The sequence below is a fragment of the Astatotilapia calliptera genome, chromosome 3 (assembly GCF_964374335.1).
Source record: "Astatotilapia calliptera chromosome 3, fAstCal68.1, whole genome shotgun sequence".
Lineage (NCBI taxonomy): Eukaryota > Metazoa > Chordata > Actinopteri > Cichliformes > Cichlidae > Astatotilapia > Astatotilapia calliptera.
In genome coordinates, this window is record NC_137424.1 from 4,486,702 (window position 1) to 4,514,531 (window position 27,830).

General features: G+C 41.4%; 1 protein-coding gene and 1 long non-coding RNA gene across 11 annotated transcripts in view; one reads left to right on the forward strand and one right to left on the reverse strand.

Moving 5' to 3' along the window:
* LOC145425134 (uncharacterized) overlaps positions 1-27,830 on the forward strand; it is a 323,553-nt gene that overhangs the window by 180,841 nt on the left and 114,882 nt on the right. The gene's annotated exons all lie outside the window — the stretch shown is intronic.
* Positions 1-27,830, reverse strand: part of LOC113011482 (NACHT, LRR and PYD domains-containing protein 3-like) — a 102,794-nt gene that overhangs the window by 6,269 nt on the left and 68,695 nt on the right. For 6 of the 10 annotated variants that reach the window (XM_080296928.1, XM_080296931.1, XM_080296925.1 and 3 more), the window contains 5 exons: positions 13,801-13,974; positions 11,272-11,318; positions 10,591-11,123; positions 10,359-10,408; positions 8,725-8,939 (listed from right to left, as the gene is read on the reverse strand). In XM_080296928.1, the coding sequence (XP_080153054.1) occupies positions 8,725-8,939; positions 10,359-10,408; positions 10,591-11,123; positions 11,272-11,318; positions 13,801-13,974 (1,019 nt within the window). Of the gene's footprint in view, positions 1-7,100; positions 7,415-8,724; positions 8,940-10,358; positions 11,124-11,271; positions 11,319-13,800; positions 13,975-27,830 lie in introns of those variants that run through there. The other 4 variants (XM_080296942.1, XM_080296945.1, XR_013905065.1 and 1 more) reach the window with 4 other exon arrangements.

Here is a 27,830-nt window from a genome sequence, read left to right on the forward strand (position 1 = left end):
CAGAGGTGACCTTTGATACCGTGGCACCTAGACTCTGGAATGACCTCCTGCTTATATTCGTACCTCAGAGTCCATCCAGTCTTTTAAATTGTGTCTAAAAACTTATCTTTTTACTTAGGGTTTTGATTCAAAGTAGTTGACTATTATCTGGCTATTTTGTTTTAATTGTCTCAAGCTATTGCTCTGACTGTGAAGCACTTTGGTCAACTTGTTTTTAATATGTGCTATAGAAATAAACTTTGACTTGACTTGATTGATAATTATTGACAGCATAGTATAATACGTAGTTTTGTTTGTGTTACTGCCCCTGGCCTCACAGGAAGTGGGACAGCCTTCCTGTAAAGAAATCCAAGCGTGCCAGGACTCACAGACCATTGGCTGCCTGGGAATCTGTGACGCTCCGGGGACCAATGAAGCGACTGACTGTGTTCACCTGTGGATACAAAAGGCTGAGGACCCTTCACTCAGAGGGATACTATGTGTTGAACTGGACATGCAGGTTGTCCCTCTCTCCTTTGTCTTTGTGTCTGTGTGTTTGTAATAAACCCTTTTCTTATATTGACTTCCCCGGGTCATAACAGTTTGGAAATGTTCAGGACTCATCTGCATCATTGTTTCACAGAACAGCATTATCAAGATGTGGCGATTGTCATATTAGCCAGCAGGTGTCACCGTGGACATGGTTTTAGATTGTTTGGTAGCCTTGCTACAATTCTGGCACAAAGGCTTTGAATGTTTTAGTGTTTCACAAAGCCTCGCTTTGCTCATCACTATGGATCTGGACACATTGCTACATATAGACAACATTTAAATGCAGAACCTACGGTGATCTGAGCCCTGCAGAGGTTGCACTGTAGGGTTTTTATATTTTAGGGTCTTTACCTTAAAATATAAAGCAGGCAACTGCTCTTATTATTTGGTGCTGTATAAATAAAAATTAACTGCTCGGATAGCATATTGACATGTCCTGATATTGTTTATTATTATCCATCCATCCATCTTCATCCGCTTTATCCGAGGCCGGGTCGCGGGGGCAGCAGCCTAAGCAAGAGTGTGTGTGTGTGTGTGTGTGTGTTTATTATTATTATTATTATTATTATTATTATTATTGTAGGAGCCATAATTAAATGTATTGAATTTTGACGATCACTGGGTTTTCATTTGTTTGGTTGCTATGGTGATGTGTAACGGGAGTCACGTGGGTGCTAGCGGTGACATTAAGAGGGCGTTGTCAGTCTGCCATTCACTGGTTTGATATTGACAGAGAGAAGGGCTGGGCAGCCGTAGTTTTTGTTGACCACTGAATTAGAGCTTTGGAAGATGAGCGGAGGGACAACAAAAGCAAAGAATAAAAAAACTACGGACACCCAAGGTAAAGACATAAAACATCCGAACAACGAGGACAAGCTAGCACCTGAAGCTAATATGGCCGCGCTTCAAAACGGACTGGATTGTATTAGCAAACAACTTCAATCACTCCAAAATGAATTGAAATCAGACTTCACGACGTTCAAAGAAGAAATTACTGGCCAAATGAGACACGAACTGTCTAAATTCAAAGACGACATCGACCAGAAGTTTAAGAGCATGACTACAGAACTTAAAGAACAAGAAGGGAAATTAGAAGCTGCGCTGACGCGCACGGAAGAAATAGAGACGTGGAGCCACGAGGCCAATCAAACCCTGACAGAACTAATGAGAGAACAAAAAACGATGATGACCAAATTGGATGACTTGGAACTGCGATCCAGACGTAACAATCTGCCGATCTACGGAATACAAGAGGGAGCCGAATCTAAGGCAGAATCGCTGGCCCAGTTTCTGGAAGCCTGGCTCAGAGAGGAGCTTAATATTAACATCAACCTCCAGATTCAACGCGCACACCGAGCATTAAACCCCGAAACCGGCAGCGGGTCTCCCCCCTAGGTCAGTTGTTGTCAATTTCCAACAATTCACAACTAAAGAGATGATACTTAAAAAGGCGTGGGAAAAGAAAATAGTCACTCTGGACGGAAGCAGGGTTTATTTTGACCACGACTACTCAGCGAGAATGGTGCAAGAACGTAAAGCGTACGTGAATATCAAAAAGATACTAAAGAAAGAAGGCATCCACTTCCAGACTCCTCTCAGCAAGATGCGAATCCACAAATGGAGTGAAAACTTATGGAAACGCGGAGGAGGCTGCTAACGACCTGCAAGCGAGAGGATACAACGTGGAAAAAGGGATAAGCAGCCGGGAGAGAGAGAGCACCGAGGGACGCCTGTCAATCGGGGCAGCGACATGAAAACCGGTCTGGCCCACGTATGCTGGGGTGGCTAGCAGGCGAGCTCGAGAGAGACTTCAAGAATTTCAGCATAATGATAACCATGCATGAGAGGCGTATAAGGAGACGTATAACGACAAGATGGATTCACGGTGTGTCTGGTAGGACTATATGGAAACACAAAGTTGGCTAGGGATGGTCAGTACACAATAATGACTAGTATGAGTGTGACAATCTTTCGGGAGTCATATCTCATTACTGGAGGGGGGCCCTTTCAATATGAGAGACATACCCCCCAAAAACAAAGAGAGGAACAACAGGTGGGGAAGGTGGCTGGTACCTCTTTATTGAAGTCCTCTTATCTGTACATAGTTAAACTAAGTTGTAACTTGTGGATGAAAATGTTTTGTTCACACAAGGGTTCAATGGAGTGCCTGTGGGGGTCTCACAAGATAGCCGGTAGATCACAAAAGGATAATGTTGACTGCACATGAAGAAATAAAGTGTATGTCCTTAAATGTTAATGGAATCTATAACCCAGTTAAAAGAGCCAAGATTATGACTAAACTGAAAAAGGAAAAGACACAGATAACTTTCCTACAAGAAACTCATTTATCAAAAATAGAACACAAAAAATTGAGGAAATTTGGGTTCAAAAACACCTTTTACAGCTCTCATACAAACTCTAGGAAAAGAGGGGTTGCAATTCTCATAACTAATTCCCTTAAATTTCAATCTCACAAAGAAATAAAGGATAAGGAAGGTAGATATGTCATTGTCAAGGGTGTGGTTAATAAAACAATGGTCACATTGATGAATGTGTATGCCCCCCCTGAAAGCACACTGAACAAAAATATAAACGCAACACTTTTGTTTTTGCTCCCATTCCCCATGGGATGGACGTAGAGACCTAAAATTCATTCCAGATACACAATATAACCATCCCTCCCAAACAGTGGTCACAAATCAGTCCAAATATGTGGTAGTGGGCACATCTGCTATATTGAGATAATCCATCCCACCTCACAGGTGTGCCACATCAGGATGCTGATCTGACATCATGAGTAGTGCACAGGTGTACCTCAGACTGCCCACAACAAAAGGCCACCCTGGAATGTGCAGTTTTGTCTCACAGCAAAATGCCACAGATGCCACAAGCAATGAGGGAGCGTGCAACTGGCATGCTGACAGCAGGAATGTCAACCAGATCTGTCGCCCGTGCATTGAATGTTCATTTCTCAACCATAAGCCGTCTCCACAGGCGTTTCAGAGAATATGGCAGCACATCCAACCGGCCTCACAACCGCAGACCTCGTGTAACCACACCAGCTCAGGACCTCCACATCCAGCAGGTTCACCTCCAAGATCGTCTGAGACCAGCCACCCAGACAGCTGCTGGAACAATTGGTTTGCACAACCAAACAATTTCTGCACAAACTGTCAGAAACCGTCTCAGGGACGCTCAACTGCATGCCCGTCGTCCTCATCGGGGTCTTGACCTGACTCCAGCTCGTCGCCGTAACAGACTTGTGTGGGCAAATGCTCACATTCGATGGCGTCTGGCACGTTGGAGAGGTGTGCGCTTCACGGATGAATCATGGTTCACATTGTTCAGGGCAGATGGCAGCTGAGAATGTCCCAGTTCTTGCATGGCCAGCATACTCACCGGACATGTCACCCATTGAGCATGTTCGGGATGTGCTTGACCGGCGTATACGACAGCGTGTACCAGTTCCCACGAATATCCAACAACCTCGCACAGCCATTGAAGTGGAGTGGACCAACATTCCACAGGCCACAATTGACAATCTGATAGACTCCATGCGACGATGTGTTGCACTGCATGAGGCAAATGGTGGTCACACCAGATACTGACCGGTTCTGGGTCCCCAGACCCCCAATAGCGCAAAAAACTGCACATTCCAGGGTGGCCTTTTGTTGTGGGCAGTCTGAGGTACACCTGTGCACTACTCATGATGTCAGATCAGCATCCTGATGTGGCACACCTGTGAGGTGGGATGGATTATCTCAATATGGCAGATGTGCCCACTACCACACATTTGGACTGATTTGTGACCACTGTTTGGGAGGGATGGTTATATTGTGTATCTGGAATGAATTTTAGGTCTCTACGTCCATCCCATGGGGAATGGGAGCAGTAACAAAGGTGTTGCGTTTATATTTTTGTTCAGTGTAATAAGGAATTCTTTAAATTGATTTTTGATATTCTTGTGTTAGAAGCAGAAGGTATATGCATATGTGGAGGAGATTTTAATGTGATATTAGATAGTGACTTGGACACAACCAGCCTGAAGAAAAATAAAAATTCAATTCCAAAATTAGTAAGATATACATTGGAAGACACTAACTATTTTGATGTCTGGATAGCTTTGCATCCGCTACAGAGGAATTATAGTCATTATTCAGCAACACATTACGTATATTCAAGAATAGACTACTTCTTTATGCAAAAAGGGAATAGAGATATAATAACAGATTGTTGGATTGGAGTGGCAGATGTGTCGGACCATAGTGCTATCTACTTAAAAATCTATCTTAAAGGTAGACCAAAAAACACAATATGGAGGTTAAATGTGGGGCTATTAAACAATAAATCTGTGGTAGAACAAATACAAAAAGATGTCAAAACTTATTTGGAAGAAAATGACAATAGTGAAACCGATCCAATCATTCTATGGGACTGTTTGAAGGCAGTTATACGTGGGAAATTAATCGCAATAACAAGTAACCTTAAAAGAGGAAGACTGAAGCAATATAATGAATATGTGGATGAATTGTCACAATTGGAGAATAACCACAAACGCAAGGTAGATGTCAAGATACAACAACAAATGAAAGATATTAAGAAGAAAATTAATAATTTACTCCTATATGAAACGGAAGTAAAAGCAAGATATGTAAAACAGAGCTACTATGAATCAGGCCCTAAAGCTGCACGGCTATTGGCAAGACGTCTAAAAAAACAACAGGCAGAAACAACAGTCAACAAATTGTATAATTCTAAGATAGAACAAATGACACATAACCTAGAAGAGATAGAAAGTATCTTTACCGATAATTATAAGGACCTGTATCTACAAAATGCACCTACTAATAATGGCCTAAATGATATTAAAACATTTCTAGACTCCTTAGATCTACCCTCTATTGGAACAATACAAAATGATCGCATGGCAGCACCAATAACGATAGAGGAGATTCAGAAAGCGATTGGAAAATTACGAACAAACAAGGCACCAGGCAGTGATGGGTTTCCTGCTGAATGGTACAAGAAATGTGGAAAAGACTTGATACCCTTACTCCACCAGACTCTTAATTGGACTCACACTAAACATGTGATTCCCCCCTACTGGAGGGAGGCAATAATCACGGTGCTGCCAAAACCACAAAAACCAAGAGAATACTGCCAAAATTACAGGCCTATATCAGTGTTAAATGTTGATTATAAAATCTATACTACAATCCTATCAAATAGGCTCCAGTTGTTTATACCAGACCTGATAGATGAGGACCAACCAGGTTTTGTCAAAAATAGACAGGCACAAGACAATATTAGGAGGACCCTACACATCATACACCAAATACATAAAGACAAGACACCAGCTACATTGATAAGTTTAGACGCAGAAAAAGCCTTCGATCGAGTCAGCTGGGACTTCCTGTACCTAACCATGGCAAAGTTTGGGTTCACTACGAAATCAATCCAATGCATTAAATCTCTCTATGACAAACCGACTGCAAGGCTAAAAGTTAACAGCTCATTGACAAAGACATTCCAACTAGAGAGAGGAACTAGACAGGGTTGCTGTTTAAGTCCAACCTTATTTGCCTTGTATATTGAGCCATTGGCACAAATGATTAGACAAGACTCCCTAATAACAGGAATAGAAATCAATAGACCATGTAATTAGTCTGTTTGCTGATGACGTGTTGATAGCCCTCAAAAACCCCACAAACTCTTTTATGCAGCTTACAGAAATGTTAGGAAAATTTGGTACGCTTTCTGGCTACAAAGTAAATATACTTAAAACTCAAGTTCTAATGTTTAATTGTATACCAACTCAAAATCTTAAGGAATGGGAAATAAAGTGGGAGGCAAGAACCCTTAAATATTTAGGTATAAATATAACCAAAAACTATGCCAAACTATATCAAAGTAACTATGGACATATAAATAACAGGATAAGGCAGGATATGGAAAGATGGAATACATATCCGTTAGGATTTAGTGACAGGATAAATGTGATAAAGATGAATATCTTACCACGATTGCTGTATTTATTCCTCTCTCTTCCGATAAGCATACCTCAAACCCAATTCTCAGAATGGGATAAGTATATATCTAGATTTGTCTGGGAAGGCAAGCAGCCAAGGGTACGATACACTACTTTACAGCTTACTAAAGAGAAAGGAGGAATGCCGCTTCCTAATTTAAAAGAATATTTTCGTGCTGCACAGATACGCCAGATAACATATTGGTGTAGTGATGCTTACGGGGCTCGCTGGAAGGATGTGGAGCTCTCCACACTCAGTGTCCCAATTCAAACAAACATGGGTATAAAAAAGATCCCTGAATACGTATCTAAAGACCAAGATAGGAACCCGATAATATCCTTTACATTAAATGTATGGTATGATACAGTAAAGGAGTTCAGGATTGGCAAAGAGCTTGGTTTGCTAAAATGGATAGCCTTCGACGAAGAATTTAGACCAGGAAAATTGGATCTTGGTTTTAAAAATTGGAATGAAAAGGGAATCACAGCAATTTGTTTATTAATCAAAAAAGGAGAAATTAAAAGTTTTGAAGAATTAAAACGGGAATACAACCTAAAAAACGAGGATTTCTACAGATACTTACAGGTGAGAGATTATTTTAATAAAAACATAAAAATAGAGGAAGACAAAATCCATCCTATTACAAAAATAATTATACTGGCATATAAAAGTGTTATCCCAAAAACAGTGTCTACCCTATACAAATGTTTGATGGAATCAAGACAGGAATCAACTGTATATGTTAAAGTAAAATGGGAAAGAGAGCTGGGTGAAGAAATCACAGAGAGGGTGTGGTATGAAACATGGAAAGAACATAAGAATACAACTCACTCATTGAGGTGGAGAGAATTCATCTGGAAAAATCAAATTCGCTATTTTATTACACCTAAGATTAAAAATAAACAAACCAATACACAACAACAATGTTGGAGGCTGTGTGGATGGGATGAACCAGACCATACACACATTTTCTGGAAATGCAGAAAAATTCACACTTTCTGGGTTAAAATTCACTCGGCTCTCTGTGATGTATTAGGTTATATAATTCCTAGAACCTGCCTTGTTTTGTATCTAGGGTACTTGGAAGGTACTGTAGATGTAAAGGATCGTTACCTGGCTAAGATTCTTCTTTTGGCAGCAAAGAAGGCCATCACCAAAAACTGGCTTAAGACAGAAACACCAGGAAAGCAGCAGTGGGTAGCAATTGTGGAGGACATTATGGAGATGGAGAACCTTACATATAAACTGAAATTAAAGGAAGAACGCTTTTTGAGGGACTGGGGAAAATGGCTGACGTACAATGGAAGGGAAAAAAAAAAGACTGAACTGAATGAAGAAGGGCATACAAAAAAAAAAAAAAAAAAAAAGGTGAAATGAACGATGGAAATGTTTGACACCACAGGCATGTTTCCTTTGTTTTTTTCTTTTCTTTTACTTTATCTTATTTTTCTAATTATTATTCTATATGTATTTATATTTTTATGCATATATATATTTGTTTGGTTTTTTTCTTTCTAATCTCACTGTCTTGAGTTTGTGACTCTCTTTGTATTCTGTTATTCTGAAGAAACTGTATACGTAATGGACAGATGAGTTGTTCAAATAAATAAAATAAAAAGTAAAAAAAAAAAAAAAATAAGCAAACAATTCCACCCCTTGCATTATTGCGTAAAGTTGACAGCGCGTCAGGCAAATAGGCAGGCTCAGTCCCCGGCCTCTAGTGACTGTGGAAGTCGCTACAATTATCATTATCATCATCATCATAGTTAGACCAGTGGTTTGAAGCCATGTGGAGGAGCAAACACAAAATAAAGATCTTAGAATGGAAACAAATTCTATTGCTTTCTAAAACTTGCTGGCTCGTGCCTTAAATGACCCTGAAGTCTTGTAAAGCTTTGTAAATGAGGACTGAGTGTTCGCTCTGCTTAACTATCATGGCTGACTAGAACAATTGAATGAACTGAAATATCTTGAATTCAGCTTTCCCTTTCTCTGCTGATTGAGTCTATCAGTGGACACCAAATAAATCCCTAAAATCTGCAGAAGTCCACATAAACTAAACATCTCCTTTTGAACTCAGAAGGAAAATAATCTCTGCAGTCTGTAGGGTGGCACTGTAAGGACTATGGGTTTATAGTTGCCTTATGAGGAGTGGTTTGCTCACCGTGTTTTGGTATACAATGTGGTAGGTGGAGCTGATGGATTGCATCCTCTGAACACTCAATGTTGAACAGCGGGCCTGCAGCCATCTTACTGGCTTGTTGAAGAAGTCTTTCATCCCATTGGGCAGTTCTGTACAGAAGCTCTGCCCCCTGACTCATATCAAACATGAGTCCAGTCAAAGTACACTGGAACAGACCTGGACCAGGAAACCTGAAACTGAAACAATAAAGAGACGAATGATTATGTTAAAGCCTGAAAAAAGTATATTCCTTAATGTGAACCATCTAGTGACAATCTCAAGGCCCGTCTGACTGAGCCCTCTGATTTTGCAACTGGAATCACTCCTTCAGTTTCAAGGTTAAAGCTGTGGTCTCATATTTTGAAGCCAAAATGATAACCCACCAACAGTGGAGATCCAGCTTTTTTTTCCTCCTTTTTTTAAGATACAATTAAAATCAAGACACTCAAAAAGGAAAAGAGTAGAATTCTTGGCACAGAGTTTAATACACTGAATCATATGAACACCAATAGCCTGGAGTTTTACATAGCAAAGTAAAACCCTGGGCTATAACGCCTTAAGCACAGACAGCAGAGCACACAGAGAAGGACAGAAAGAGAAGTTTCCCAGTGGCCCTTCCTTATAGAGCAGGTAACCCCACATCCTGTTGCTAGGGAACTTTCCACTTTTGTCCTACAGCCAAAAGCAGCAGGTGCATGTTCAAGTCCTGGCCAAGGTCTGGCTAAGTGGCATCTCCTGCTTCCAACATCTCATTATTCCAGTATCTGATGACCAGTAGGGCATATCTATTGATATCCTACCATTCAGCTGTCTGTACCTGTCTTACTTTTTGGAGGTATTTGGCTGTGTGCTGCATCTTTATCATAGTTTGTATTAGCCTGTGGTATACGTAAATACTTGTAGCTGCCCTGTAAATCTATATCTATATCGTCAATCTGGATCACCTTTGCTGCCTTTGCATCGATTTGGCCAAATATATCCAGTCTGAATCAAAACCTGATGTCCTCACTGTAGATCCAGGAGAGGTGGATCAGTTAGTCAATGTCTCACTCACTCCTAGCTTGCAGCTATATATTATCCCTTTACAGGAGGTGGTTATTATTTTTATTTGATATTATTCAGTTTTTTAATTTAAGAGATTATGACTTTACTGTCCCAGTTTTCTGCATGCTTGTTGCATTATATTTATTTCCTTTTGTACTTTATCCCATTTCCAACCTGCATGTGATATATTTTGCAATCAGCAGTACGTCTTCATCATCATTATTCTGAATATCATTTCCCAAAGTTTACAGGATTTTATCCTTTATCCTGAAGAAGTGAGATAAAGGACAAACTGTAATCCACCCCCCCCCCCCCCCCAAAAAAAAAAAAATCCTCTCTCACTTTCCAGTTCTGTATGTGATTTCATCACATCAATAAGCTGGTTAGCCTCCCACACTTTAACACAAAACATGAGGGGCCACATCGAAATTTTTAACTACAACAGAAGAAAAGTGCGACGACAGGGGGGGGGGGGATGATGTAGTTACCACAGGGACACCAGCAGAGGTCTGATGAGCTTCAGCTGTAACACAAACATAAACATGCAGACTTAAATGTTTTTACAGGGTTACCTGTAGAAGATGTGTGCAGATTCACTGTAGACTTCAGGTGTGAAACTTGACTGAAAACAGCAACATTGGAGGTTTTAGGACAAATAACTGAACATTATTTGGAGAAGAAACTTAGGTTGTGAATCATAATAAGTAGCGAGAAGACAACAACTGTCCAAAAATGACAAGTTAGTATTTACTATAAGTAACAACAAAACTTGTTGATGCGTTTCTATAACAAAAAGATACTCACTGCACACATAAAAATTGAGGAACCAGGAGAAAAGAACTTAAACCCAGGATAAAGAGTTTGAGTGAATGTGGTGTTGAAGGTGTGGAGGTGGATCAGAGTGTCAGAGGAGACTCTGTAGAAGGACAGAGTGCCAGCAGGACAGTCCACATACACTGCTGCTCTGTTAGAGACAGAGGAGGAGGAGGAGGAGATGGGTGTTCTTATCCCAATGTGAATGACAGAATCAGGACCATCATCAGTGCACCACAGACTCCAGCACCGATCATAGAGTCCAAACACACAGTCAGCACTGCCTCCTTTCCTTCTGATGCTTCTGTAACTCACTGATATATCAACGTCTCCTCTCCACTCGACCTCCCAGTAACAGCGACCAGTCAGACCATTTCTACACAGCAGCTGTTTACAAACATCAAATCTGTCTGGATGATCAGGATATGACTGAACCTCCTCCACACGTGTCACCTTCCTGTTGTTGTCAGACAGTTGGAGCTTTGTGTTCACTGTGTTTGTGTCGATTGTGAGTTGACAGGAATCTGATGGAGAGAACAAACACAATCCAGCTGCAGTTATTGATCCATCATCTGTTCATTGATTGACACTTTGATGATGACTCCTGACATGATGAAGATGGTTGAATGTGTGCTGCTTTGTTTTCATGAATCCCATTAAAAACACACTTACACTTCCTCAGACCTGGTCTCAACCATCGGACTCCAGCAGGCTCCACCCTGAAAGGAGGAGGGGGGTCAGAGCAGCACAGTCAGCATGCACACATGGACATTACATGGCTCTCACACACATGAACTTTCAGTGTTCATCAAAGTGAAAACCCCGGGGAATGAATTGTCTGTGGTGTCTTTTTTTTTGTCAACAACACTCTGCATCGTCTGCCTGAAGGAAGAAATGTGAACAGTTTATCTCCATGACGTGAAAGGTCTGTAGAGATGTGTTTGTCCCTCATTCTGGACCTTTACAGGTCCTGGATGGAGGAAAGACAGCACAGTTGATCCTTTCTAAGGACCTTATTGTTTGGCCCCGTCATGCTTCATGACTGAGGCCAAGCAGACAGTGATTGATGGAAACAGGACAGACTGGATGATGCCATTTCTCCAGACTGCACAGGATTATATCTTTGGATTAGTTCTGACACATTCATCAACACCATATCTCCAGTCAGTGGAGAAAATATCAGAGTAGGAAAAAATGAAATTTCTACTGTAAACACCACAAACATGTTGAACCAATCATTTTCAGAACTTGAAATGCAAACAGAAATTGTACATTTAAAAAAATTATGCACAAGTTTTGCAAACAACAACTCTGCAACTATTTATCTAAAAATGCAGCCGAGGCCTCAGGAGGTTTTTATATAACCATTTCAAACTATTTACAGAACAATCAGGTGTTCTGCATCAAATAAGAAGCCACACAAATGATCTGTGCCAGTGCAAAAAAATACTTTGTGTCCACTATAAGACAGCACAGGGATAAACCTGCAGGTCTGACAGCAAGAGGTGGATCACTCCTGTTTTCCATGTGGAGACAGTGTTTACACTGCAATCTGCCTTTGGTGGCTTTAAGGCAGCAACTGTGACGTTCACTAGTAGAACTGACACACAAAACAACACGACTACACAACACACTAACTGTAGCCTCCAAACACGCTAAACACCACCAGTCTCTCATCCATCAAAACTCTCTCTCTCTCGACATTGCATGGCTCTCATACACATACTGTTAGACTGATAAAGGAACAGTCCAACATTTTCACAAATGCACTTCAAGGAGTGAGAGTCATGTGAATATTGTCATCTGATTGGTTTCACTCCTGTCAGTCACAAAAAGAGGCCCCCCTCACCCCAACACCCACCAACACCCTGCACTGCTAGCTAACAGCAGCCTAATAATCACTAAGCTAATTATATTGCTGTGGAAGATTAGCAGCGAAACAAATTTTGTCCAACAAAAATCACTCTCAGTTTAACTATTGGCTTTATATGAAGCATTGTCAGGGCTGCAGTTATTGTAGAACAGCTCTTTGGGACCGTTAGCAGTGTTAACTGCTCTGATTAGCGCAGTTCGTGGGTAATGCTGATTTCATGTGTATTAGCTTTATCTGCTAACGCTAAGACCGTTTTCCCTTCCTTTTTTACTATGTCAATAGGTAACGCTTATACCCTTTTCCCTTGTGTTATTACAATGCGAGGAATTAATGCTAAGTAGGCTGCCATTAATGGCTAATGCTAATATAAGGTAAAAATACCGTTAGCAGCTAATGCTAATACCATTAACCCTTGCTTTATAGCATTGTGAGCAGCTAATGATAAGAAATCTTCTGTTATTAGTTAATGCTAATTTGACGTGAATTAGCATTAGCTGCTAATGCTAACACTGTTTTCCCTTACTTTTTACCAATGTGAGTAGCTAATGCTAATAGTTCTTTCCCTTGCGTTATAACGATGTAAGTAGTTAATGCTAAGTAGGCCGTAATTTTAGGTGAATAAGCATTAGAAGCTAATGCTAAGCGGGCTACCATTATTAGCTAATTTGATGTGAGTTAGCATGATCTGCTAATGCTAACACTGTTTTCTTCAAGTACATATTTTTCTGTTATTGTTGTCAAACAACACAATGAGAATGAACTATTGATTTTAACACAGCCCATTAGCAGCATTAGTATCAGCTTCAGTTTCCAGTATTTAAGCTGCATTTCTAAATGTTAGCTGCTCCTGTCTGCCTCTTTGTCACACACACAGACTGAAATGATTCACAGCCTTGTTTCATCCGTCTGTCAGTGTCACTGACTGTAACTGTGACTGTGGACATACAGCATGGAAAACATACACATGGCCGACACTTTATTAGGTAGACAGTGCCCACTATCTCAGGTATCACCTGTGACCTAATAAAGTGTATCTGAAGTTACAAAATGTTGTCTCTGTCCAAATATTACCTAACTGTAGGTCTACTTTTAATGAAACTCTCAACATGACTTATCAGTTATCATTAATGTTCCCGCAAACAGACTCCTTGGAGACCCCCTACATAAATATCCATGTACTATCCAGCTAGACTAGTGTGTCTGTCCCTGAAAATATTCCTGCATGTGTGATTGTTCATGTCTCATCTGCAGGAAACAAACAGGAAGTGAGTGAAGGACACAGGAAATGTTTCCAGCTCTTCCTCCTCTATCAGACATTCTCTCCATACCTGAGAGTGTCCAGTCTCCAGCCTGGATCCTTCAGTCCAGCCGACAGCAGCTTCATTCCTGAGTCACCTGGATGATTGTAGCTCAGGTCCAGCTCTCTCAGGTGGGAGGGGTTGGAGCTCAGAGCTAAGGCCAGAGAAGTACAGCCTTCCTCTGTGATCAGACAGCCTGACAGACTGCAGACACACAAAACAACAATCCATCTGTCAACAATCATTTTCTCTTTTTCACATACAATAACATCTATCCATTCACATCCATATAATGTAATTTATTTATGAGAAGTGTTGGGACTAACGTGTTATTAAGTAACACGTTAGTCCCAAGGTAACTAGTTATTATGACAAAATCAGGAACGCGTTAATTGTTACTGGGATTTAGATAGGGTCGTTATTCGTTTTTTCTTGTGGTGGCTATCGCGGAGCTTCCACAGAATCAGTAACATTAGCAAGTGGTGGAGGCCAGCAGGTGGATGAGTGAAAGGAGAGGCAGGGGGAGCAGAGACCCGATGCGACCTACGGTCCGAGTGTCAGGTGAACTGAACTTCAGGTAAGAAGTTATGACCTGCAGTCTATCTGGGTCAGATTTAAACCAAGTTTGGGTGGAGTTTATTTTCATTATGCTTTCTTTTTCGTACTGGGTACTAGCTAGCATGACGGAGTTTCTATACAGCTGGGTGGGTGCTATGATGTTACTGATGTTGAACTTTATTTTGTTTATAAAGTTAATTATTAGAGTTGCCATCCATCCCGTAAAAATGGTCTCGTATTCTGAGAAAATATTATGAGTTTTGTATTGAGGTGAAAAGGAACAGTTTGTCCCATACTTCAGCTACAATGAAAAAAACACAAAGCTGGAGTTATTCTGTGTCTTTGCTGCACAGCTGCCTCTTCTTCTCTCCCCCTCCCTCTCCTTTTTCTACTTCAATCATGAAACTGATCAATGATCAGCTAATTGGCTTTTGTCTCTTGTTTGTTTATCGCCCACTTTGCCCCCGAAAGAGAAAACCGCCGGATGTCGCGTTAAACAACAGCAGCACGTCCTCTGGATGTCCGGAGTGTTGATCTCCTCCATACCTGCTTCATGCCCTGGAGGACGGTGCTGTTGCTCCCCACACCCTCTAGCACAGACCTTTCCAAGGTGTGGGGCCCGCCCACTGGGGGGGGGGGGGGGGGGGGGGGCACGGCATGAAAAGGAAAAAACAAAACAAAAAAAACCAATGCTTGGACACTGCTAGCACGGGGCGCCTCCACAAACGCAAATCAGGAGATGAAGCATCGCTGAATATGTTTCCAAACCAACCTTATTCTAAGCCAAAGACTAGAAAATATGGTGAAGCATATCTTCCCTTTGGTTTCACCTGCACAAGTGCCGAGGTAGGTCTCCCTGCAGAGTTGGTTTTCCCTGCATCAGGAGCAGCGCTGAGCTGTTTAAATCACGGACAAACAGGATCCCACATTCTTGATTTTTAGTTCACAAACACTTGTTGTAATGACTAACTACTCCTGACTTTGCGGAGGGCTTTCTTATAAAGCAGCAAACTATTTCTCCAGGCTAAATGATGATCCTCTAAATTTGTGACACGCCATTTCCTCTCCAGCTTACGAGTCATCTGCTTTAGGGTACGTGTTTCAGAATTATACCACGGAGTCAGGTGCTTCTGATTAGAGACCTTAGTTTTCACTGGAGCTACAGTATCCAGAGTCGTACGTAGTGAGGAGGTGAAATTATTAACAAGATAATCGACCTCTGTTGGGGTAGCGTTCAGATAGCTGCTCTGCTCTGTGTTGGTACAGGGCATTGAAGATGATAACAGTGGGTGGATTATATTCTTAAACTTAGTTACAGCGCTTTCAGAAAGACATCTACTTTAATAAAGTCTACTCTTCACCGCTGTGTAATCAATTATTGTAAATGTAAATGTTATCAGGAAATGATCAGACAGCAGAGGGTTTTCAGGAAACACTGTTAAATGTTCAGTTTCTATGCCATATGTTAAAACATAATATATGGTTATAATGGTGGGCTGGTCTCTAGTCAAAAGTGAATGCAGCTCATCTGCAGTCTGGAGTTACCTACATCTTCCTGCTCGGAAGGCAGAATGTCTGAGTTCTGAGTACAATCAAAGCACCACGACTGCAGTTTTTGTGTTGGATGTAAAAAGCGTACATAACGCTGTGACATAGGCACGAATCATGGCGGCGGTCAATGACGGTCCAGGCGTGGGATTTCTCTCGTGGAAATATCCACATTATTTTTTCCTTTCTATTGGTAGGTGGCACAGTGCACTTGTGGCAAGTAAGCAAGCTAGAAGACTGGCAGTCTGGCTGGGTATCCAGTTACGGAAGCAACACATTAACAAGAAAATTCTGAGTAAAACCAAAGTTACGTTCCCTAGTAACTAGTTACTTTGAAAGTAACTAGTTACTGTTGATAGAAGTAACTAGTAATGTAACTATGTTACTAATTTAAAGTAACTTAACCAACACTGTTTATAAGTGATAATTCCCAACAGACACCAACAGTCATCTGAAGCTGTTTAACAGTGTAAGGTAACAGCCTCCAATATTAGAGAGAAAGCCCCAAACATCAGACAATCGACTGTGAGCAGCACTTGGTGATGGTGGGAAGGAAGAACTCCCTTTGACACAAAACAGGCTCCAGGAGGAGTGTCAGGTTTATATTATTGGATTGTCATTTATGGTTAGACATATATAACCATATATGCTTAGAGGTGTATAATCGATTGTGTAGTGATGTGTGATCCTTAGTAGTCTGCAAATAATTTGTGTGCATCCAGAGTGTTCTGGCACACACACTCAGATCCTAAGGTCATGGGAAGAGGTCGTATCTTCTCTTACTGATATATGGTAGAGCAAACACATCTATATCTGTTTTAGTCTAAGTGCCTTTTGTTTAGATGAACTGCCGGACTTTCAGACCAGCAGGTTGAGGGAAGTCGTTTATGGGGTCACATTCTGACCACACACACACACACAAACACACCTACACATACACACAGACGGTACTCTTTGTTCACATGTGTACCTATGTTAATGAACCTATGCATATTCATGTAATAACAATAAAAAGAGTGCTACAGGGAACCTGGCTGAGAGTCTGACGGAGTTCAGGTCTCCCTCATGCATGAGTAACACAAAGAACTTTGACTGCTTGTGTCTTGCTTTGCTGTGTAGCTGAATTGTCTCGTTCCAGCCGCGGGTTTGTGCAGATCCATCAAGGAGCATCTACCATGACTGGTTGCAGGGTGAGGGGAAAGAGAAGAGATGAGATCAGAGAGACAAGAACAAAACACAAACTAAGGAGAGAGAAGACAAAAGTTAAGGACATGCAGTAGTGACATATAAAAGCATCAGGAGTGAAAAGAGGGGAGAAGAAAGCAGAGCATCATGGGAAGTCCACCAACAGCCTGAGCCTATAGCAGCATAACTAAGGGATGGTTCAGGGTCACCTGATCCAGCTCGAACTATAAGCTTTATCAAAAAGGAAAGTTTGAAGCTGATCTTCAAAGTAGAGAGGGTGTCTGTCTCCTGAACTCAAACTGGGAGCTGCTGCCACACCCAGTCCAACATAGCCAGGCTGAGTCGTTAGATTAGTCCAACGTAAAGTCAGAAAGTCATTATTTATGTCTCATTTTAGTGCAAATGTAGAAAAACTGTCCAAAAGTTATTTCTAAATCTGATATTAAACAGTTTAAATGGTGGAAAAAGCTGTAAAGAAAACAGAAAGAGTCAATAAAAGCCTCTTTAGAGGGTCACCAGTTTAAAACTCAGACATTTAAACTGGTGATTCTCCTTCTCTGCTCCATTTCTTCTCTAGACTTCCTGTTCCTGGAGGGAGTTGATTGGCTGAACGGCCTTTTAGCCTTTCTTTAGTTCTTTGGGTGCTAATCAAAGAGGAAAACACACGAATCATGTGACGTGACATAACGAGCGCTCTGATTTGTTGGGATTGACAAACTATGGTGCTGTTTGCAAGCTTCGCTTTGCAATGCCAAGAAGATCTCTTAGATAGCGATGAGACGCTCCACAGTGATGTTTCCACACTTACGAGCTTCAGAAGTGCAGATGTTTGGAAACGCTGCTCCAATGTGTGGTTCAAACACAGATCACGTGACTTCAGCTGCCACAGGTGGCATACCTGCTGCTTCCAGGCATTGGCTCAGGAATTCCCACTTTTGATTGGCTGGACTTTTGGACTGGGTCTTGTAATGACTGAATGACACTTTTATAGCACTGCTTCAGTTTATTCCACACACATTCAGTCCTATCAGCAGAGAGAGAGCCCCACACCGTCTGTAACATCACTAGAAGATCTCAGTAAAAACACCACCTCTGCTTCAAGGATTAAATCAAACAGGCACCAGTTTTCAGCTCTGTCTGCGCTCTACTTTTTTCTACTTTACACAGAAAATAGGATTTACTGCATTCAGGGATATCATCCTCACTGTCAGCCGTTACTCACACACTGTGTGTAGAAATACAGAAAATATTGATCCTATAAAAAAGGAAAGCAAAAAAAACCCATTGATTTATTCCAGGCTCTATTTTCCTTTTTGATTTCCACTGACGCTTCTATTGTGAGTTCTGAGGGTGGCCTTTTGTTGTGGGCAGTCTGAGGTACACCTGTGCACTACTCATGATGTCAGATCAGCATCCTGATGTGGCACACCTGTGAGGTGGGATGGATTATCTCAATATAGCAGATGTGCCCACTACCACACATTTGGACTGATTTGTGACCACTGTTTGGGAGGGATGGTTATATTGTGTATCTGGAATGAATTTTAGGTCTCTACGTCCATCCCATGGGGAATGGGAGCAGTAACAAAGGTGTTGCGTTTATATTTTTGTTCAGTGTAGAAACAGAATACAGGCCTGTGTGCACTCAGCAGCCTGCTGCATTGGAGTTTGCCTGGTAACAGATGACTCAGAGTAAGGTCATACAATGAGGTCAAGACACACCTAGGCTGCCTGAACACACATATCTAGACTTGTTTTGCTCGAAACTGCAAAGTTGTTTTACTTGCGTACGTGACAGTTTAGTTCTACAGATAAGTGAAGTGCAGGAAATGAAATAACAGGAAGCATCTGGCGGTGGCGGAGGAACAGAGGAAGGAATGGTTCTTTTTTTTGAATGTGTCCAAGCTTGGAATTACTGGAACTGATGCATGTTAGTTATCTGCTTTGACGCATGATGCTCGTCATCAACTATGTTATATATATGACTGCTCGTTTATTGTTCTGGGAAGATCGATGCTGATTGTATGCCAGAGCTCATCTTTCCCACACACGTGTGTGTAAATAAAATCATTGTTTTGATGCACAATGGACCTCCAGTCGTTTGTCTCTTACCTCAAATACGAAATCAGGACATTGGGCACTCACACACAAACACAGAGTTTTCAGCAGACCATGGGGGTTTTATGATGGGGTCGCTTCTGTAATGAACAAAGGAGCGGAAGATTTGCAGAGGGACACCAGCCAGGCATATCTCCCCTACTAGAAGATGCATGTGTAAATGAAGTTGAATAAAATTTTGTGAAAATGACTACTGAGTTCAGTGTAGTCTCTGGATGCCCGAGGACTCAAAAGAATCGGGGTGATACTGATTTCGTAACACCATCCATATATTCAGCTGTTTGGGGCTGAGTCTGCTTCCTCATCCTTGGGAAAAAACCCTATTTCCTAAGTATTTGATGTGTTTTTGACGTGAAGCTTTTTGGGATTTGGTTTTATTTGTTGTTCTACACACTGTGAAACAAAGCTCGAAGCCACTGTGGCACAGTGGGGGACACAAACCCAGGGCCCAACCTGCTCCAACAATGGCCATAGTCAGAAGGATTTTATTAAGTCTCATTTTCTGTTCATTAGGAAAAAAAATCAATAATGAAGAGCACATGTTTATAGAGGCACATTCAGACTGTGGGTGAAAGCTACACAGATTATGGGGATGAGAGCATCTTTAGGCCTTCTGGGCTCATCCTACCTCCAACTTTTCCTCACCACTAAATCAGCATTAGCTCAGAGCAGGTTAGTTACATAATCAAAGTCATTTAATTTTGTGATTTTTTTGTGATTTTTACCATTTGATTTTTCTTTGCTCCTGCTGGATTTCTTTAATCCAAGGTCCTGACGCAGGGGAAACAAAGGCTAATTAGCTTCCAGAGCTATCACTGTTTCCAAACACCAAGTTTCACCACACTCCGACTAAAATTCACTGAAAGAGCCGCAAAAGAAGACCACAAAAACACACAGTGGCGCAAATGAGAGGGTCCAACATGACAACTGTGTAATTTTAATGTGTAAACAGTCGAACATGTTGGTCAAAGCTGAACCCAGCGCAAACTATGCTAACTTAGCATTTTTAGCTAATACCAACAATAAGCATAAGAGTTATTGTCAGGCTAACGTTTGTTTACATGATGCTTTTTCTTATACAGGTAGTACATTTATTACCTGAGAGTTTATCTGCCGGTCATTTGACATGACGAATGACTTTGAATGAGCAGTGAAACTGAAAGCATTCAAGAGCTACATATAAAAAAGGACGGAATACAATTTCAAATTAAATTAATTCATGTTTTAAATATTAAATTCAGTTTCAATTTACTGATCATCATTTTCAAACCAACACATTGGATTTCAAATTAGGCTGTTTCAAATTCAGATTTAGAAGCTTTGATTCAATCTGAGCAATTCAAATTTGAATTTAACTGATAAATTCGACATATGGTGTCCGGTGTGTGCCAAAATTTGCCTATCTGTTCAATGTCTAGATATTAATGTATTAACAGTACTATAATTTTTCACTGTTTCATTTTAGTAATGTCTGATGCAATATTTACACCTCTGATGAAATCTCACAAGTAATAAGTAATAAGTATCAGTTAAAACCTATTTGAAACTACATGGTGTAACCAACTACCACACCATCTCGGATATCTTTCAACCCTTATTCTCTTCCCACGATCAGCACACCATTAGACTACTCCGTCATCGATGGATCCGCCAAGTCGGACAACTCGCTAACCCGGAACTACCAGTCGTCCACCACCTCATTAGAAGCTGGATGCGGGCTGGTGGTGGTGGCGTAAACCACAGCAACCTACGTCCGCTGAAACGTGTTCCGAATAACGATGAGATGACTACGATTCAGATGGCTGTGCTGAACACCAGATCGTTGGCGAACAAATCTTTCATCTTGAATGATTTTTTTCGTTCCTCCGAGCGGGACTTCTTATTCCTGACAGAAACCTGGATCCGGCCCGGTGAGTCTGTCTCCCTATCGGAATTTCTCCCACCAGAATGCACCTTCATCAGCACTCCTAGGACCTCGGGCAGAGGGGGAGGGCTAGTCACGGCTTTTAAAAACAAATTTCGTGTGCGACAGCTTCCCCCTGCCATATTCTCTAGCTTTGAGGTGCAGTTACTTGAGTTGATCTGCCCCTCCCCGATCCTCTGTGCGGTAGTATATCGCCCACCAAAAGTCAATAAGGATTTTATCCATGAGTTTGCTGATTTTTTAGGAAACCTTTTGGTTAACTATGATTATACTCTCATTACTGGTGATTTTAATATTCATGTTTGTTGCGAGTCGGACCCACTGGTCAAGGACTTCCTAGCCCTTATAGACTCTTTTAACCTTACCCAGTGGGTCAGTAAACCAACCCAGATTAAAGGCCACACGCTTGACCTGGTACTATCCTACGGTCTGGACATCTGCATCACAGACATTTACAATCCTGGGATTTCGGACCATTTCCCGGTTTTGTTTAATGTCAATGTGTGCAATTTGGAGCTGAAACGTGAGGGTCCTGTGCAAAATTTACGCATGATTAATTCGGAGACTATTGCTCAGTTTTCTATGGCTCTGACTGACTCTGCCTTCTGCGAAACTAACTGGGATACAGCTACATCGGTTAACGATCTCGCTAACTCCTTTATCGCCACCTGTACTTCTATTTTAGACACTGTAGCTCCCCTAAAGATCAAACGCCCCAAACCGTCCCGCCAACCATGGATGAATGACTATACTCGTACCCTCAGACGTGAATGCCGCCAAGCGGAGAGGAGATGGAAGAAAGACAAACTTCAGATCTCCTTTGACATTCTCCGTAATTGTCTGAAGAAATATCAGAAGGCTGTTAAAATTGCAAAAGCCTCCTTCCTGTCAGAGATCATCGCGATTAATAGCCATAAGCCACAGGTCCTTTTTAGCATTTTTAACTCGTTAATAAATCCACTCTCCACCCAGACCGAGACCTCCCAAGCTCTATGCGAAAAATTCCTAAACTATCTTTCAGATAAAACCACAGCATCAAGATCCTCATATCTACCCATTGAAGACACATCCTTAACGTCCGAATCCCTGGCGGTACTAGAACAGTTTGAATCTGTCTCCTTTTCGACCCTTAAGGAAATAATAGCTCAAACGAAAAACTCTAATTCCCGCCATGATGTGCTTCCTTCTCGCATTATTAAAAATGCCCTGAACACTATAGGACCTTGGATTTTACTTTTAATGAATTCATCACTGCTATCAGGCTGTGTCCCTGCTATGTTTAAACATGCAGTTATCCAACCTATTATTAAGAAAAGTAATCTTGACCCAAATGTCCTCTCAAACTATAGGCCGATATCTAAACTCCCCTTTATGGCTAAAGTTTTAGAGAAAATTGTTCTTAAGCAATTGCAATCTTTCTTAGAGGCAAATGGAATCAATGAAAAATTCCAGTCTGGTTTTAAACCCCACCACAGTACCGAGACAGCCTTACTGAGAGTTTTTAATGATCTCCTCGTAACTGTTGATACAGGGCGCCCTGTGGTTTTAGTTCTTTTAGACTTGTCCTCTGCTTTTGATACGGTCGACCATGATATTCTCCTTTCAAGGCTTGAACATGTAGTTGGTCTTAGAGGCAAAGTACTCTCGTGGTTTAAATCATACCTAACTGAGAGGTCTTTCTCTGTCTCTATGGGAAATCACTCTTCCTCCTCTGCACCTCTCCGTTGTGGTGTGCCCCAGGGGTCTGTGTTAAGTCCCACACTGTTTTCTCTCTATCTGCTACCCCTGGGAAAAATTTTCAGGAACCACAATATCTCTTTCCACTGCTATGCGGATGATATCCAAATCTACTTCCCCCTGGACTTGGATCTCCAATCCCCGCTATTGCCGTTGCTTAACTGCCTGTGTGACGTCAAAGACTGGCTACTGCATAATTCGCTCACCCTCAACGAAAATAAAACAGAAATGATCGTCTTTGGTAGCCACATGTCGTTGAAACAGCTATCGGGGACCTTAGGTTCTTATGCCAGTCACCTATTGTCTACTGTAAGAAATCTTGGAGTAGTGCTGGACAGTTCCCTCAAATTAGATAAGCAAGTGGCTGCAGTAGTAAAAACCAGCTTCTTCCAACTACGCCAAATTTCGAAGGCAATGCCTTACTTACAACACAAGGACCTTGAAAGGCTCATTCATGCTTTTATAACCTCTAGGCTGGACTATTGTAATTCTCTTTACCTAGGCCTGCAACTGTCCCTCATCCAACGCCTACAATTAGTCCAGAATGCCGCAGCACGCCTTTTAAGCGGCACTAGAAGACAGGATCATATCACTCCTATTCTAGCTAACCTCCATTGGCTTCCTGTCAAATACCGTATTGTTTTTAAAATCCTTCTATACACTTTTAAAATTTTATATAACCTGGCACCTAGTTATCTGATTGACCTTCTTAATTTATATATCCCTACAAGGGCACTCAGATCCTCTAATCAGGGGCTCCTAATGCAACCAATGTCTTGACTAAAGACGAAGGGGGATCGTGCCTTTGCTTTTGCTGCACCAAAACTTTGGAACAGCCTGCCGGTTGATGTCCGTGCGTCGGAAACTATTCAATCCTTCAAATCACGGTTAAAAACCCATTTGTTTAAGCTTGCCTTTCAAACTACTTAGTCTAATTTCCTCCCGGTTCGTGCTTGCTGTAATATTACCATCCTATAACTGTATTTCTTTGTTGTTGACTGTTCTCTTTTGTTGTAAATCTGCAAGTATGGCTCGTCTGTGAAGCACTTTGTTGTACCTGTGACTTTTAAATGTGCTATAGAAATAAAATTGAAATTGAAAAATTGAAATTCTATGAGCCTGGGCCACATAAACCAAACCACAATCAAGCCAGATGTGGCATGCCATCACATAGACAGTGCCATCTATGCCAGCCCTGGCCTATATCTGGATGACATACGTCTTATCATGCCAGAAGTAAGCCAGCAATGCAGGCTTGATACCAGATCCGGGCCAGACCTGCTTGCTATGTGGGCAGCAGGGACGACATCTGGACGATTTCAAGGTAATTAGTACCGGGCAAGTACCCTCCCCCAAGAAAAAGGAGACCACGAAAGCCACGGCATTACAACGTGCACCAGTCGTTGGTCTCTCTGGAGACTACTGGACGTGGCTGGGTAACCATGGTTACCTGGAAGTTACAGTACACGATATTAATGAAGAGTGCGAGCTGTGTTAACATGCTCTGACTGTAATGAAAACAGACATTTGACTGAAACGTGCAGAACATTTTATCCATGTTGCACAGCAGTGGGACATTTGAAATGAATTCAGCACACTCAGTACAGAGAGTGCAAGAAATATGATGGCTGATGCCAGACGTCTGCCTTTGAACACGTCCCTGCATTGCGCACGTTCTCCAGCGTTCTGTCACAGTATCTCTGCAGAACAGTGAGTTTGGCAATGTCCTGGCCAAATGCACAAAGGTTGTGGGCCACTTTAAACAGTCCAGCAAACACTGCTGAATTAGAACAGCAACAAACTGAACATGGACAAAAGAAAGAGTCACTGATACAAGACAGTCCAACCAGATGGACTTCCACTCTGGACATGATCCAAAAGGATCTGCAGAAATGAGCAGCCGCTCATGGACATCCTCATCACACACAACACCAAGCTTGCCATGGCAACTACAGCTGGACAAAATGCAGAGGTTGTTTCATGCTCTGTGATTCTGCCTGTGTTTTGTCATCTGTCTCTGGTGATGGAGAGCTCAGATGATGACCCTGCCTGCGTGGTCAAATTCAAGTCTACATTCAGAACAGACCTGGAGACACGCAAACAAAATACCAACATTGTATATGTGAAAACTGCTGCTGCACTGGAGCCAGATTCAAGGAGCTCAAGTGTTTAACCAGATCTGAGAGGCTGAAGTTTGGGCCTCAGTCACCAAATTACTGAAGGATTGTTGGCGGGAAACCTGTGGAAGCAACAACATCCGAGCCACCAGAGACAAAGTTGGCCCTATTGGCTGTTTCATCAGAGTGTGAACAGGAGGAAGACTCAGCTGAGAACAGTGTGGTGGATACAGAGCAGAGCCCACCATCAGTACAGAGGCCTGTCCATTAGAGTGCTGCTCCAACATGCAGCACATGTACTTGGCCACAGCTGCAACATCTGTACCTGTGAAAGCTTCTTCTCTGTTGCTGCTCATATTGTGCAGAAGAAGAGAGTTTCTTTATCATCAGAAAACGTCAATGAGCTTGTGTGTCTTAGCAGCTGGCTCGGTGCAGAGGAGGAAGAACATGTCAAGTCAGAGGAAGATAAATGCAGTTCATGTTGTCAACTCAACCTGGACTGTTGAAAGAGTTTTTCTTTGTCTTGTTTTTGACTGAGATTCTCCAAAGGAAATCCAGCACAAACACACACTTCACACACTCAAAGTCCTGCACAGTAAATGAGCTGATGAGCGTTTGTGCTGCTGCCTGATAACAGAACAATAGTTCTGCTGCTTCCTGTTCTGCAAACACACATTTATAAATGTTCACTTGCTGTTGATCAAAGGTGCCTGTTATAATGTTATGATGGTGGCTCTGGACTCTGAGGAGAACTTTGTTTGGAACAAACTAGATCAAATGTTAACGTCCTGGCAGAGGCAAATAACTTTGATTTGATATTTGATTAGATTAGATTCATGTTTCAGCTCAGATTGACAGAAATATTTGAACTGCTACTGTGTTAAAGGGAATACTGCTGTTAAAAGCACCTGATTTGTTTCACATGTGCACACTGAATGTTGCACTTCTCATATTGCAGTACTATTAAAATAAGTACACAATACACTACTTTTGAACTCATGATTGAATGAATGGAGATTCAAAGTGTTCATGGTTGCCCAGAGCTGTTTGACTTCAGCTCTCAATGTCCCTCCATAACCCATGGAATTACTGTTCATCCAGGCTCCTGAACATGAACGTGAGGAAGGTGGAGTATTCTAAGGTCTGATGGAGATGATGATGGAGATATGGGTGGATGGCAGCATCACCATGAACTATCAGTGTGAGAATACATCATCATCCATAAAGAAAACCAGTCGCAGCTTGTGGCTGCAGTTAGCTGGTTTGCTAGTTAGCTGGGAGCTAACTCACTAGCACATTGAATACTAAACTGTGTAAGCCAGGGGTGTCAAACATATGGCCCGTGGGCCAAATCCAGCCCTTGAGATTATTTCATATGTCAAATATTGATGAATTTTCAGGCTTGCTGATGATCAATGTGAGCACGGCCGAGATTTTATTCTGATGAGCACACCATGTGGCCAATCAAATTAAGAGATAGACTGGGATCTAGAGCAGGGCGATATGGCCAAAAATATTTATCATGATATACATTTGAAAATTTGCAATAACGATATAACTGACGATACAATTGATGCGAGACAAAATACAAAATATAACTCCAAAACTTTACTGGCGCAAAAAAACATCCATTTATTTTCACTTAAAAAAGCAGCTGTTTAAAGTGCATTAAAGCTATATAAAAATGTAACAGTGCAAATGCAAATTCCTTGCAGAAACTTTAACCAAAAGGCATTTCCAGTGAAAATAGGCTGACATATCCTGAGCATTAACATGTATAATATCCACTAAAGTTAAAAAGAGGTGCTTTGCAACATTAAACTGCAGTGTGCCATGCGATCGTATTTGTCCCTAACCACCAGGAACCCTGCCCTTAACTTTTATCGAGTGGAAAAAACTTTGCGTTCATCTTCCAGCTTCACTGTTTATGTTATGCTAACATAGCTGTGTCGCTAGCGATCACGTGGCAAATTAATACATACCAGCTAGCCCAACTTCAGTAACCCTACAAGTGTCACCGCTGTTTAGGTTTCTGTATTCATCTATGTTGGAAGTAACAGCAGAGCTGTACGTTTTAATTTTTTCAGAAATATCTCAGGCAGAACATGGTATATCATGTTTAGGTGACTAGACAAACTAGCGCACTAACTTCTGCTAACTTCTAACTTCCTGCTAACTTCTAACTCCGTTAAATTTAATAAATTCTATTTTAAATGATTCCTGGATGTTAAACCTAATTGTTACACCTGGTAAAGCAGCAATGCTGATCATTTTATTAAAGATTAAATAATTTATACAGTTTTTAACTCTCTGTGTGCCAGTGTTCATTTGACTTTGTTACCTGAAAGCACTGCGCATGCGCATTATACCCAAATTCTATCGCGATATTTTATTTTCTTATCGTTGCCTAACATTATACCGGTATTACAGTGAACGGTATAATTGAGCCCAGCCCTACTTGGATCATACTATTATTTGAAATAAGACAGAAATGGTCCATAGACAGCAAGGGTAGTGGTAGAGACCAGGTACACAGAGAAACAGGGAGCTGTACTTAAGTGCAAGCGTGTCAGGAAAGAGTGAAAAGGAAAAATGAGCAGCATCTGGCTGCATTTCAGTGATATTGGAGACCACAAAGCTGAGTGCAGAATTTATATAGCACATATATAGGAGGAGAAACTTATAAAATTAGGCGCTGGCTAAAGTGATACCCGTTTTCCCCCCCATTTTCCATTGTGGAGGACAAAGGTTTCAAACTTCTCCAGGCCTTAAATCTCACTTTTGTTCTTCATAATAGCAGTAAATAGATAAAAATAAGGCTTTTTATGAAAACAATGAATAACAAATGTTGCCTTTAAAAATACTAAATGTAC